This window comes from Parasteatoda tepidariorum, chromosome 10, assembly GCF_982258835.1.
Source record: "Parasteatoda tepidariorum strain Cologne lab strain chromosome 10, Ptep-v5.0, whole genome shotgun sequence".
In the NCBI taxonomy this organism is placed as follows: Eukaryota; Metazoa; Arthropoda; class Arachnida; order Araneae; family Theridiidae; genus Parasteatoda; species Parasteatoda tepidariorum.
The window spans coordinates 100703012-100718081 of record NC_141764.1 but is presented as its reverse complement, the minus strand read 5'-3'; the positions used below and the strand labels follow the sequence as shown (position 1 = coordinate 100718081).

Genomic DNA, 15070 nt, shown 5'->3' with positions numbered 1-15070 from the left:
TAATTATAAGAAAAAAATTGTGATGCTCATCGGAATAAAACCTGATTAAGAGAAATAGTTTCGTCTGTTTAGTTCGCGAAAAAAAAATCATGAAGCTCAAGGGGAAAAATTCTGATTAAGAATAAATTTCGAGGTAAAAATCTTCATTTTAGTTAGAAGAAGAAGAAGAAAAATTCCCATAGCTCAAATAGAGGAAAATCTGAATAAAATTAAATTTTGATGTTCAATTAACTCTGTTTTAATGGATACGTGATTCTGATAAAGAGCAAATTTCATCTGACAGAGATTCGATTGTACATCCGATCAAAAATCGGAATAATATGAAAAAATGGAATGATACAAATCATTAAAATATTTGTTCGCTTAATAAAAGAGTTATAAAAAAATAATAATAAACCACATAGAAACATTCAAATTGAAAAACTAAAAACATGTGTTCTACATTTTATCCTCTCTACTCAGCAGAATGCTTAAGAATAATACTGTTAGAATCAATGTGCATTTTTACCTTTCCTCTCATACAAGTTTTTATTACATTATCTAAATTTACAATTCTAGTTTGTGCTTTAATTTTTTGTTTTAATTTAAATTCTATTCGGTGACGAAAATAGAAGGAAGAATGGTTTCTGTTCATGAAATAAAAATATTAATAAAGAGTTAAATGTGTTATTTTTTCCAAACAATCAGGGATGTCATAAAATGAGTTTAAAAAATTAACGTTCTCAATGTGAGGATCGTCATTAACAGGCATATCTTTGATATCTGGCCAGACCTTCCTAACATTTTAAAGCATATTTATTGAGTCTAGACAAGTTTCACAAACAATATAAATAGGAATTGTCTCCTCAATCGGAAGACAACAGTTCTGTACCAAAGTTATAGTCATTCCTCTACTAAAACTATTGTCTCCTAATTACGGAGATAATGTCTCTTGACACTTAATAGATTATTTGAAACAATGAAAATGACAACTATTTCCTCAAATCGGTTCTCTATTGCCCAACAATCGTTGTAAAAATAATAGGCGATTTTCATACTTTTCTCTCTCCGTTTCCATGGTATCTACAAATCTCCTTTTTTCCCTACGCGAGTATATTCCAGCTTTTTACTAAAACGTACTGGCGTAGAAGGTAAGCAAGATTTTCGTTTCCTAGTTAACAGACAGGGGGGAAATGTTGAGAGTGGTAGAATTACGTAACCTCGCAACGCATATTCTGCGCAGGTCGTCATTTAAAAAATTGCAAAAAAGAGTTTCTATCCCCTAGAAAAGTTCAAGAAACACACTAGTATATGGTTTCGTTTGGTATGAAATCGAAAAAGTACTTGTCTCCTCAATATGGAGACAATAACTCTCAACCAAGCATTAAAGGGGAGAATGGTTTCTCCAGCTACGAAGCAATTGTGTTCTCTATTGTTTTAATCCAGAACTTATTACGCCACCCAAGTTTCGAATTTAAAATGAAGACAACGTTGGACTGGTTAACGGTATTTCATTTAGTAACAGAATCACGAATATAACTCCTATTTACACATTTTAAGCCAAACAATTTCACATAAAAACGAAAAACAGCAAGAAATGAAGTTCTGAGGTAGAAATAAAAATTTAATTACTTTGGACACAATGCGGAAAACTGCAAAGCTGGGATTTACGGAGCCATAACAGGTATTTTCCAGTATGCCTTTATAAAATAAGATAATCCGTAGATCGAACTACTGAAGTATGACGAAAGCCTAATCTCTATGCAAACAATAATAATGTTGGTTTTTCGTTTATTCTTGTTAGAGCAGAAAAATTCATGCTGTTTCAGGACACTGCATATTTTTATAATAGTAGTAACTAAACAGAACCTTCATTGGGCAATAGTAAGAGGAATAAAAAATGCTTGTTTGCAACCAAAATAAATATATTTTGAGAAAATTGTTTTTTAGAGAATCGTGATACCGGATGATAAGAATCATGTTTTACTACAAAATTTTGTAAATATTGCATCTGAAATGAAATATCAAACGACCTTCCTTTAAATATTCCAGAAATCTCATCTGGTTGGTTATACAATCATCATGAATGATTATAGAACCATTATAAATGTGGTTATACAATCATTAACATAATAAATAACCATAAAACCATTACATACAATCACTAACATTATAAGTGTTTACAGATCCATTAGAGATGTACCGCTTCATTGACATTTGCTGAATTCGGGTACCAGGTACCCCGAAAAACTGAACTAACTGGTTCCGGGTACTCTGCAACAATTAGGGAGATTTTGCACTTTTACGTTAGCTTCTGTACGATCCCTACGCAAGATTTGAAGCAACTGCGCACGTACTCGTGCTTACTTTAGATACTACGTTGATACGTAACGTTTAGATTACGTTTAGATAATTACGTTGGCGTAATTAACGCTACAAGCAAGCTGTTAATAACTGTTAAATGTCGTTTTCTGCTTAATCCTACCTTATAACTTAAGACATGGACATGGAATGCAAATTTGTAGAAATATATTGATGAAATTTAGAAAGGAATCAAGTGATATTATATCAATTGGTTGAACGAAGAGTCCATCGTAATGTTTATTTTGTAATGTATGCCCATTGTAAATGTTTGTTTTGATTTTTTTAGTCAAAGTTAAAACGACATTCCACTACGTTAGTGGCTTTTAACTTACGGATTTTTATTCTCTTATTTTCAGTTACGTAAATTTGATATTTTTTCATGGGTGCATGTGCATTTCACCAGAATTGACGCATGCGCACTAAGGATAAACATGTGCTATTACTTAAAATCATACGAACAGGAGTTAATGTAAGTTTACGAAATCTCCTTATTATATTTATAATCTGGCCAAATCCAGGAACATTTACTTAACTTTTTCAGATGGGTTAAAATCAGGAGCTTAACTCTTTAATCCCGGTAGTAAAATTGTGGTAGAATAAGCTGGCACATCTCTAAGAATCAAAATACGTAATATAGCACATATCTGTGTTTACAGCAAGGAAGAAAATACTTTTTTTTCCATATACATTACTAAATTACTTTGATTGCAGCAATAATCGTATAACTTTCTTCGTTACTCAAACACCAATTAAATGCAATTGGAATTTTCACCAAGAGTTTACAAGTATCAAAGAAATTGGACTTTTTCTGAAGTCTGATTGGCAATAATAATGTTGGAATTTATGGAGAGGATTTTGTTTGCAGGTTTTTATGATTTGTCAGTCATCATAATCATTCTCTAATCTCATTTGAAGAGAGATTATCATGCACTTCCAGTATTGCACTCATTTGGCTTCCCGTTAATGTTGTTATCTGGAAAAAGGAAAACATACATAAGAATTGAGTCCTTGCAGTTCGTGCAAAAGAATTTTTGAATTTGGCCCAACCAGGTGATTTAAATCACATAGTTGGAAAAAATCACGAGTTTGTGCTTGGCTTTTTAAAGTTGCAGTAATTTGGCTTGGTTTATTATTAATCTGAATAAAGTTTCGTATCTGATTTAATTTGTTACTTGCAAGCGAAGCCACGCCCGCGTGTGCGTGTTATAGACGAATATTACTATTTACCTACCATTACGTGGCTAGCTGGTACGAGGGTTGCTATTTATATTTCTGGCCTTGGCAACAGTAAATGTTGCTAGGCGACCGCAGATGATCTTAATCGAGAGTTTGATATTTTTAAACATAAATACAGTAGACGATTTACCATTATAGCTTCATTTGTGTTGTTGACAGTAAATTGAAAAGTTCTTCTCTTTCAAAAAATGGAATTGAATCGTGAACATTTTCGTGCCATTATTTTTCATAACTTTCGACGTGGACTGTCAAGACAAGAGTGCTTTGATGAACTTAATTCTTTATTCAGCGATAAAGCGCCATCCTACAACACTGTAAAAAATTGGTATAACGAATTTAATCGTGGTCGATGTTCGATCTAGGACGAATCCCGTGCAGGTCGTCCAAAATCCGTTGCTGTGCCAGAAAAGATCAATGCTGTACGTGAACTGATAAAGCAAGATCGTCATGTGACATACCGTGAGATAGAGGTGTCTTTGGACATTAGTATGACTAGCATCAATAAAATATTGCATGAACATTTGAGCGCAAAAAAAATTTGTTCGCGTTGGATCCCGCATAATCTGACAAACGCTAAAAAAAGGCTCGTGTCGATTGGTGCATGGAAATGTTCGAAAAATACGTTCAAGGAACATCAAAGGCTGTGTATAACATCTACACAGGTGACGAATCATGGATCTATGCATATGAGCCGGAAACAAAACAGCAATCAACTGTATGGGTCTTCCAAGACGAGGCAAAACCAACAAAAGTTGCTCGAGGAAGAAGCACATCGAAACAAATGATTGCCTGTTTCTTCAGCATGAACGGTCATGTGTGCAACAGTGGCGTTAGAGCAACGCAGGACGGTCAATTCTGAATGGTACACGACCATTTGTTTGCCAGAAGTCATCGGAGAAATTCGAAAAAAGCAGAAGAACAGGCGAATCATTCTTCATCATGACAATGCGAGCTCTCACACATCGACTCAAACAAAGGCATTTCTGATGCAGCGAAAGATCGAACTGATGGGTCATCCGCTGTACAGCCCTGATTTGGCACACAATGACTTCCTATTCCCACACATCAAAAATAAATTACGTGGACAACGATTTTCGACCCCCGAAGAAGTGGTTGATGCATCCAAAACGCATGTTTTGGAGTTACCTCAATCGGACTGGAAAAAGTGCTTAGAAAATTGGTTCAAACGCCTGCAAAAGTGTATTGATCATCATGGAGAATATTTTGAAAAACAATAAAATCAATTTCGATCCTACATATTTGTTTTTTCATTATTAGGCCAGAAATATAAATAGCAACTCTCGTATCCTATTTGTTATGAAGCGAAAGTAAATTTACGGTGACCCAGGCCCTCAGGGCCCATATGCTAAAAATAGATGGCTCGTAGCAAGAAGCAATCCCGCCCCGAGTGCTAAGCATTTACTCACAGGCACAACGCTTCGAGTCACGTCTGGCATTGAACACCATAATCACAGTCAGAGGAGATCTGCCAGCTGTCCAGCCACAAATCTAGACCCTCAGGGTGGCAGCACCAAGTTGGTTTGAACAGGTATCGGTACGGAAATATCTGGTGAGATAAGGGAGCATATACAGGAAAAAAACAAAAGTTGGAAACACAAAGTTAATTATGTGCTATGCAGTTCATTTTTGTTTCAAAACTCCTCTGTTGAAAGAAAAAGAACATTTTGCAGCATACCTCTAAGTAGAAATCTTTTTCCGATATTTCGTCCAGACATGGTAAAAAATGATTTTACGACTAACGGCTTATTAAACATGCTCCACATTTCATTAACGTATATCAAAAATTGCCATCTAACGGACGAAGTTTGAAATATTTTTGTTATTGCAGATTTCTCTACCTCATGGTCTATGTCGTAGGTTTATTGGAAAATTTGTCTTTTCGCAAGCTACCGATATTTGATAGGCTTACTGTATTCGCAATGCAAAGTCATGGATTTGTCAATTAGCCTACGAACCCGTACACAACAACGGACACAATGATGAACTGTAAAATTAATAGCAGCCCTGACAGAGTGACCCTGTACTATACTCTTGAACGATAATATCATTCATGTCTGCTGCAAGCTTAATATGACACTAAATTCAACCATATCATAATATTTCTATTGCACGATAACATGATTCAACTTGTACAGAAACATGATTCTGTCTATTGATTTATGATGGTTACAGAAAAATTGCGTCGTATTTTGGTTTAAAGTAGCGATATTAGAGTGTTGGATAAATATTGGTTAGAGAATATAAAAATGTGTTTACCTTCCAAAGGGTAAGGTGTCATCTAGAACGAGGGTGTGATTGCTTCCGTAGAGAGATGTCACCGGTTGGAATTGACTACCCCCGTCATACATGTCCAAGGGATAGAGATCAGTCGCCTGCACTTGAACCGAACCCGAACTATCACTTTTGTTATCTTCCGGACAGTTGATGAGTTCCACTCTGGAAGATGGAACGTTGTAGAGTTTCTTGGTTGTCAGAGAAGCTTGTGAACCTGCGGAGGAACGACACGGTTAATGCTCATCAATATAAGAAAAAAACAATGTGCTTATCCAGTGAAACGCATGTCAAGGGGTCGTTAAAAATTAAATAATTAATTAATAATTGAATAATTAGTTAAATAAATTTAATAAAGTTTAAAAAAATTAAAACTTTAACTTGCTTCAAAAATATCATCGAAAACAACTGTCGACAAATTTCAAGTGCTCAAAAATAAGTTCCCATTTTCAAGAGACCAGACAGACGTGAATGAGAAGAAGCATAAGTGATTTGAAAAATGAAACGAAAGTCGGCAACGATAAAATAAAGTAGAGAAATAAAGATAGAAAAACTTGAGTGGCCGAGAGAGAAAACAGATGAAAAGCAGAACAAGTAAATCCATAGTGGTCAAGAGGGGCAAATCAAGGTAAAATGCATTTCCATGTGCCATGGATGGAAGGTGAGGAGGAGCTAATGCCACTAATAAGGAGATCAGCATCCATATGAATGAATCAAAATTCTAAGGCATCAAGTTGAGCTGATGTGACAGGGATACAAATAATTTTAGTTTTGGCTACTGAGGTTTTTCTTAATCTGCTTTTCATCTTTTCTTCTCTCTCGATTACTGTTGTTGTTTTTTTTAGTTTTGTTTCTCACCTTCATCTTTCCTTATTTCGTAGGCAACTTTACGTGTTATATCTCAAATTAATTTCGTTTCTTTTGGAAAGTCTTGAAAATGGGTGCCTATTTTTGAGCGCTTGAAGTATGTGGACTTACAATTTGTATATTTTGAAGCGAATGAGATTTTTAATCAAGTAATACCTTTCCTCTTCAGTTTCTTTGGATTATTTGTTTCAATAAATAAACATGTTTTTTCTATGTTTGAACCTTATTGGTGTATTGTCAGCAAAAATAAATAAATAAGAAAATCTCCCTACGCAAAATTACAAGAAAACATCAACAATCCCTATGATCAGTCACGCTTTGTAGGGCATGACTGAGGGCCGAACTAAGGAAATTTAGCTTCATTTATACAAAATGATTATTAAAAGTTTAAAGTCACTAGTCTTCTTCATTTTGAAAACACAAGTCCTTGTTGTATTTCATGCAATAATTAGCAATGTAATTTCAAGCTATTTAATAAACAGTTTAATATTAAATAATCTAACGTATTTTCAAATAATTTAATCAATTATATAATTTTAAAATAGGTAATTGAGCTAGGAGACTGTTCTGTCCATTGGTTTTGGATCATAGCTTAAAAAAAGGTTGTTCTGGCTAGTACGCGCGAACTCAATGATGTCCGCCTATTATATTCGCCTCTCTTACCAGGTGTGCTCGCATCAAGAAGATGTCTTTGAAATATCCACCACCCGACACAAGAAGTCAGTCTGGTCTGAATCTTTTAGTTGCCCGAGACACGATTATAGACTAGAATGTTACTTCACGTCTTGTGTTAAATATTGTAAATATTTTATTAAATTTTAAGTTTTTTCGATTTTTTTAATTCGAAGAATACATCTCAAGAAAGGCAACTCATGTTATTATGGATACGTGAAAAATGTTGAGAGTTCTTGCTTACTGAAACCTTTCTCGGTTAGACCAACGGAAATTTGACTCAGTCAACCACTGAGGATGTTATGTATTATTTTGTGAATCAATGGACTGTAGTTTACAAACCTACCACATACAGGCAGGATTCAACCCGCCACCACAAGCAAGAACTACATCCACTGGGCTATCATGATTTGTTTCAAAATGTAATGATAATTAATACTCATCATTAACCCACATAGTTTATACAAAAACTCAATGATAATGACTACTTATCATTGGACTGCCATGGTTTAGTCAAATATCTAATGATAAGGAAAACGTACCATAGAGGACTGGTGCCAAAGTGGAGAATGTCTTCTGCGAGGAGCCATATATGGAATGGCTGTAAGAGCTGGGCTGAAGATGTGCCTTCATGTCCTGATCCCTGGCTTGCCTAGTGAGCTTGCTGTACAGGTAGGCCTTCCTCAGATACAAGAACATCATGATGATTGTAGAATTGACCAAGTTAGCAGCAGCGATTGTCGTGTCCCTGTAGTGGGGAGAGAGCTGAGTGGACAGGATGGTCCAGGCGAGCCACACAAAGGCCACCAGGATTGCGCAAGCCAGTATCCAACGAGACTCTCGATTGTTGTCCTGGCACTGCCATGTGAGTAGGGCAAAGAGTGTCGTGATGGCAAGAAGGAGCATGACGTAAATGAGGGAGACGACCAAACCTTCTTCGAAAGTGGTGGGAGGAGCGCATCTCCAGACTTGTTCGTAGGCTCCTGTTTTGGGCGGCATTAGGATGAGCCAAGCAGACGATAAAACAACCTGCAGGAGTAGAAAATATATATATTGGGAGTTCAATACAAACTTATGAAGCACCTAAAATAGGGTAATCAAATAAATTATGTCGAGAAACTGACACTGAAAGATGTACTTGTTTAAAAACTTTATTGGCTTCAAAAAATATAAAGATGGTAATAAAAGCCGCCGACATGTTTCCAGAGTTATTAAAATAGGGGCTCAAGACTTGTCAGATTTGAATGAGGAAAGTAAAAGTGATTTAAAACCTAAAACGCAAAAACGAAAAACTGAAAATAAAGTTGATCGTGCTCTGATTTGCTCTCTCTGCCACAGTTGTTTTTTCTAGTTTGTTTTTTCATCTTTGTTTTTCTATTCCACTCTAGGCTACCGCGGTTTTTGTAGTCTTGTTTTTCATCTTTATTTTCCATTTTTCGCCAACAACTTATTGTTTTATGATTTTCAAATAACTTTTGTTTTTCTCATTCACGCCTGGCAAGCTTTTAAGATAGTCGCCTATTTTTTTTGCTCTTAGAACATGTTGAATTTTATTAACATCTTCATATTTTTTGAAGCCAATGAAGTTTTTTATCAAGTTAAATTGAGTAATTTGAACGAAAGTCATAGATAGCAAAATTAAGTTTCGTTATGTTTTTTTTTTTTACTAGAGAGCTTTATTATAAATAGAATCAAACAAGAATAACTTGAACTAGTTTATGAATCGGTGTTCACACCATTGGAAAAAATTATCAACGGCTTATGCTGCTTGTTTTTGCTTGCATTGAATCGAAGAATTCACTTCGTAATTTTTAATGCAACATAAATTAGTTTAGTGAATACAAAAATCTTCGTTATATCGGAAATTTCTTCTGTCTTCTTGATTGAGTTCAAAATTACAAGGCTACAGAAAGGAACATTTGTAGTCGTAAACTCAAAATTGGATCGGTAGCCCAATGACGGTTATAAAATAAAATAAAATGTCGAGAACAATCATGAAAAAAAAATAGCTAAAAGTTTGCGTTTCGTTACACAATGTTTTTGCTGTTTCTTCATAATTTGGTTAAATTATCTCCAACAGCTAATTAAATTAAATATCTGTTCACATTCGTGAATAGCTTTATTCATCTACGAAAACACATATTGCCTATTTTTCTCCTGTGATTATCAGATATAAATAAGATTCTACAAGTTTCTCAAGAGTTTGTTTTTCATTAAGTTATTTACAAAAATACATATTTTGCTCATCCTATTATGAAGAGTTGAAAGTTAATTTGAAGTTTTATTTTTTATTCAGTGGATATTGCAGTGAACTATACACTGACATTACTTTAAACTCATTATGTCAATGTAGTTCAACAGAAGAATCTCACCTGAATGATAACTAGTCCAACTGCTATGATGAGGAGTCCTGCTGGACTGGACAGCCTGGTTCCGTCACTGAGTATCCGGCTGCCATTGTATCCCATGAGTCTCCAAGTGTTCATCACTTTCACCAACATACCCGAAAAGATGACAGCATAGGCCAACCCCAGGCCGAATCTTCTGATGCCACAAGTGCCTTCAGTGGGTGAGAGAATGAATGCAAAGTTGACAGCGTACAGCAAGAGGAGTCCGAACAATATCATATACCCTAGAACCTAAATAAAGAATGAATTAGAATATAAAAAGAATGGTGAAAATACCTATCGCAATTTTCATGATATTAAAGTCTACTACACAATAAATGCTGTAAGGAAAGTCCTTAAATTTCCAGGAAAAGAAATGATGTTGTGCCTGTTCGCTATGGCCAGAATCTGTTCTCTACCACTAGGGGGCGTATACAGTACCGTCCTTACGCATGGGCACACCCGGGCAGTGCCCGGGGGCCTGAACCACTCAAGGGGGCCCTTGAGAATCTAATTTTTCATAAATTGAATTTTAAAAAAAAACTATGAATAAACAACACCGCATAATTTTTAAAATAAATATATTCTCGTGTAAGAAGTGAGCATTTTTTTTCTATCAATAGTGATTGTTTATCATGTATACACCAACAATTTGAACAGTTTAGAAAGCCAACCGAAATTTATTTTTTTACGTTAAAATGAAGTTTTTCGGTACTCTTTGAGTCAATGTCTCTAAATATGCTTGACCGCCATCCACTCTGTTTAGTATTTATAATGAGTTAAATAAAGTAATAATTGAAAGAGTTTAGAATTGCAGAGCACAATGGGACAGCAACTTTTAAACTGAATGTCTCTGATGTGCAGTGAAAGATGTTTAAATAACCAATTTTTTAATAGTTGGACGAAATAATTCGTACTTTTAGAATTATTTTTTTATTTGTTATACCCTCAAGTTTTTCTAATTAAATTATTTTTTATTAGCTTCTTGGTTTATCAAAATTATTCCATTATTTGAGGATTGCAACTGATGGTTAGTACCTCAAATCTCAATTTTAAAAAAAAAATGATGCATATGGGGATCCTAAATTATTTATTTAGGACCACACGTTTAAAAATGCTTTTTTTTAATGCTTTTCATTGAGTGTTTAGGGGTAATAAAAATATGTTTAAGTTAGTTAAAATTATTGCATATCTTAAAAATGCTTTGTTTTATGTATGTGAAGTTTTTTAGTTCGATTTTTAACAGTATGACAAGCTACAGTCAAAACATTTCTGTGCCCGGGGGCCCTGCTTGCCTCTAAGACGGCCGTGGGCGTATATAGTAATTTTCGGCCTTGCTTAAATTGTTTAGGGGAAGATTATCATGAATCATTTTGATCTTTCAACTTTTTATGAATTTATTTTAATAATGAAATTTATTTATAAGGAAAATAAAAAACTTTTAGATATTGATCATAATTTTTCAAGTACTTAATGTTTCCACTTATTATTTTGCATTCATATTTTCTAGCTAAACAAAAAAATATTGCTAAGTTATAACGCCCTGAAATTTTAAATAAGCGAGCGATGCTATACTTTAGTGCAATTGAAAAAACTGCGTAAGTGTTTCACGATTGATTCGAGACTAGACAATGGCTAGACAATTTTTCTCCTTCTATTGCTAATGCTATGAACGCTAAAATAGAATTTAATAGAATTTTTATTATTGAAAATTTTTCTTTTGTAATATCTTGTTCATCTTTATATGTAGTTTACCATATAAAGCATATTTTTTCCTCATTCTTTCCATATTGTTTTGGTTGTCATCAACATAAAATCAATAAAGGTCATCAAGGTATAGTTTTGCTATAAATATTTTCGTATCGCTAATTTAAAGTTATTTTCCTGTACTGCTATTATTACGCTTTTAATTCAAGAGTTTAAAACTAAGAGAATTGTTTATTATTATTATTATAATGTAATTTTGCGCTACATCTTAAGATAAAGTTATTTAGAAATGTGGTCTAATCTTATTAACCGTCCTACAATTATTATTTTTGTGCAAATAACATTAATATACTGTTATAAATTACGATTAAAGGGATCTATTTAATGATTTTGAACTTAACGATCAGCATTATGCACAATGAGATGCAAGCAAAAATAGTATTTAATATAGTAGAGCTGTAATTTAAATTACAGCTCTACTTCCAGTTTAAGAAACTGTGGCTTTTTCTTTTATTTTGCTGGACGAAAGTGTGTTTTGCTTTAATTTCAAATACACTGTTGCGGAAAAGATAAATGCAGTCTTACCGTCGTTCCCACCGTGACAGGGAAAGACATGAGGAAGTAGAGGGCACAGATGATGACTAGAAGTATGCCGAGGATGGAGAGTGCAGTCACGATGATGCCCCACACAGTCTGGAAGTTGGCATAGATGGGTGTTTCGGATGCCAGAAGTGTCTCAGCTGTTCCAAGCTGATCCTCGCACGCGTTGCAGTCTTCTTTGCAGTCAGAGATGGGAATTTCATTGCCGGTGAAGGATACTTTCGAGTCATCGATGTACAGTATACCATCTTTCCAGCTCCCGATCTGAACAAGGAAGCATAAACAACATTTATGAGCCATCAAGTAGAAAATATGAAGGAAAAGATTGTTTAGAACTTACATTTGAAAACCTGTTTGTACCAATACAAAAAAAAATATGCATAGAAATTCAGTGCTTGCCGAGAAATCGAATGATGCAAAGTAGGGTAAGATGACGAGTTTAGCATTTTTTAGACGCAATCATAAGAAAAGATTGCTTACAGCTTATTCTTGAAAACTTTTTTGTATCTGGCAATAATACAAAAAAAAAATGAAATTCAGTGTTTGCCGAGAAATCGAATGATGCTAAGTAGGGTAAGATAACAAAGCGGGGTAAGATGACGAATTTGGTATTTTTTAGACGCAATCATAGTTATAGATGCAATCATATGAAAATATTGTTTACAGTTTATTTTTGAAAACCAGGTAACAATGCTTTCTTAAAAGCTGGCATTCTGTAATTTTTGAATGCATTCTGTAATAGGGTGAACAACCTGCTGCACTGGGGCAGTACCTGAATAGAATCAAAAGCATTCTATACATTAAAAAAATTTTAAAAAATCGGAAAACTTTTAATTACTCAGTCGTTACTTTTGAACAGGTTCAATTTGCACAGATTGCATCATAAATTTGTGTGGTAAATTTAAAATAAATTTCTTAAATTTGCTAAACATCTGTAAAAAGATAAATACATTTCTTGTTTTGTGCTTTCAATGAATTTAAATTGATAATAACTGATAACAATTTTCTCTGTCAAAAATATTGAGGAATTTTAGAGAATTCTAAATATTTAGGGGGGGGGGCATCTATTCACCGTTAGCCATGTATATATGAAATCTGATATTGAAAAATCTTTTATTTTATACAAATATATATCTAATAAAAAATATAGTTAGTACCTAAAACACTGATATTTGTATAAAAATTACCATAACTGCTGTCAACATATCTAAATACATGGGCACTGATTAACCTGCAATGAAAGTAATCAAGATCTTTAACTTTACCTGAATATTCAAAAATGTAGAGTTTTCCGTTGTTGAATGCTGCAATACCTCATATCCAAAGATTGTAGAAGAGGAAGTGCATTCTTCACATTCAATATAAGCACCATGAAGAATGATTTGGATTTCTTTCTGGAGACTCTTCCTGGACCCTGCACCACAGTCGTCAATATTCATGGCCGCCATCCCGTAAGGACAATCCTTATTGAGGTAATTGTGCAATCCTTCCGCAATCGATTCTATGATTTTAACCGTTTGGTAAATATGCTCACTATGTGTAAAGTCAGTGGAAGACAGTTTTTCTTTACCCGTACATACCGGAGTATATTGTTTTTGGTGGACTACACTATTTGGAAGCTGGCATTGGAAGCGACGTTGCCAGAATTCTTCGAACCAAGAATCTGGAATGGGAGCATGATTCCACAAAGTTAGCTTTTCGTAGAATTGCTTATATTCTGGCATGTCATAACTTTCCATTTTCAACGTCAAAGCGTCGAAACTGGCTCCTTTCAAGTTCTCCATGGCATAGGGATTGTTACCCCACGTTTCTGTGCCGATCCAGATATAGTTGGATAAGACATAACTGATTTTTATTGCTTCGATCATATTCTGAACGACTTGGTCGTTGTCCACTAAAGACACGACAATCTTAGCATCTCTGCTGAGGCCATTTTGGATATTTGTTAGCAGAGATTCCTTGTTACTGTCTGGCTCAACTATAACAACGTTCCCTAAACAAATTCCCTGTTCTTTAGCCTCCTTCGAAAATTTGTAATATCCAGAGCGACCGAAGTCCGTATTACTGTAAACTACATTCACGTATTTCCACCTGAATTTTCGGATGAGTCCAATGAGAGCTTGTATTTGAGACATTATAGAGGGCGCTGTGTACAGAAGATCGTTGTATTCGTTGGTTTCCATCCTGTCCACTGGAATGGCAATTTGCATGATCTTCAAGGAATCAAATATGGGAGAAGATTCCCTCGATATTTCGCTACCAAATGTGAGGGCTGCTAAAACTGATTTTGGAGGGACTTTGATGTCGGGCATGACCTCATTCTCTTTTGAAAAGTAACTGTACAGTTGATCTTCGCCTCTCTGGGACCTGTCACAGTAGTCAAAAGTCATGACCCCAACCTCGACGCCAGGAACAATTTTGGTATTCTTGTTAATCTTGTCAACGGCAAAGGCGATTCCAGACAGGTGATGAATCATCTTTTCATCTGTCAGATCACCGCAGCTGAAGAAACTGCTTCCCTTCTGGTGCACAGGCATGGCGATGAGTATCGAAAAGTCTTGCTTTGGAACAATTTGCATCGTGGACGTAAAGATGTCGGTCGATTTTTTATCGCAATCTGAACAAGTCGATATCACGTTGTACAAACTTATTTCTTTTCCGAGTTCATTGTATGTCTTAACCTTGCTGAAGTTCAGTGCAAGGCCTTCATCTGGTGAATAGGTTCCAACCTAAAAAAATTATTAATATTTTGTGAAATGCAGTATGATTTGACTATTTTCATACTTTCTACAGACATAATTCATTAATATTTTTATAATAATTTCTACTTTGTACCTTAAAACAATTAATATGTACTCTGTTTACACATAATAAGAGTTAACATATATTCTAGTTGTACGTTATGATGTCGCGGAATAACCTGGTTTTTAGGGTGGTCGACCCATGTCCAAAAGGTCGTGGGTTCG

The 15070-nt window shown here is 34.8% G+C and overlaps 1 protein-coding gene across 2 annotated transcripts in view; it reads right to left on the bottom strand.

Moving 5' to 3' along the window:
- Window positions 1-2610: 2610 nt before the first annotated feature.
- LOC107438423 (uncharacterized) overlaps window positions 2611-15070 on the bottom strand; it is a 183871-nt gene continuing 171411 nt past the window's right edge. The window contains exons 14-19 of one of the 2 annotated variants that reach the window (XM_016050716.4): window positions 13370-14833; window positions 12090-12368; window positions 9783-10049; window positions 7953-8439; window positions 5857-6088; window positions 2611-3316 (exon numbers count right to left, since the gene is read on the bottom strand). In XM_016050716.4, coding sequence (XP_015906202.3) covers window positions 3313-3316; window positions 5857-6088; window positions 7953-8439; window positions 9783-10049; window positions 12090-12368; window positions 13370-14833 — 2733 coding nt within the window. In that variant the 3' untranslated portion in view covers window positions 2611-3312. Of the gene's footprint in view, window positions 3317-5852; window positions 6089-7952; window positions 8440-9782; window positions 10050-12089; window positions 12369-13369; window positions 14834-15070 lie in introns of those variants that run through there. The other variant, XM_087153503.1, reaches the window with a different exon arrangement.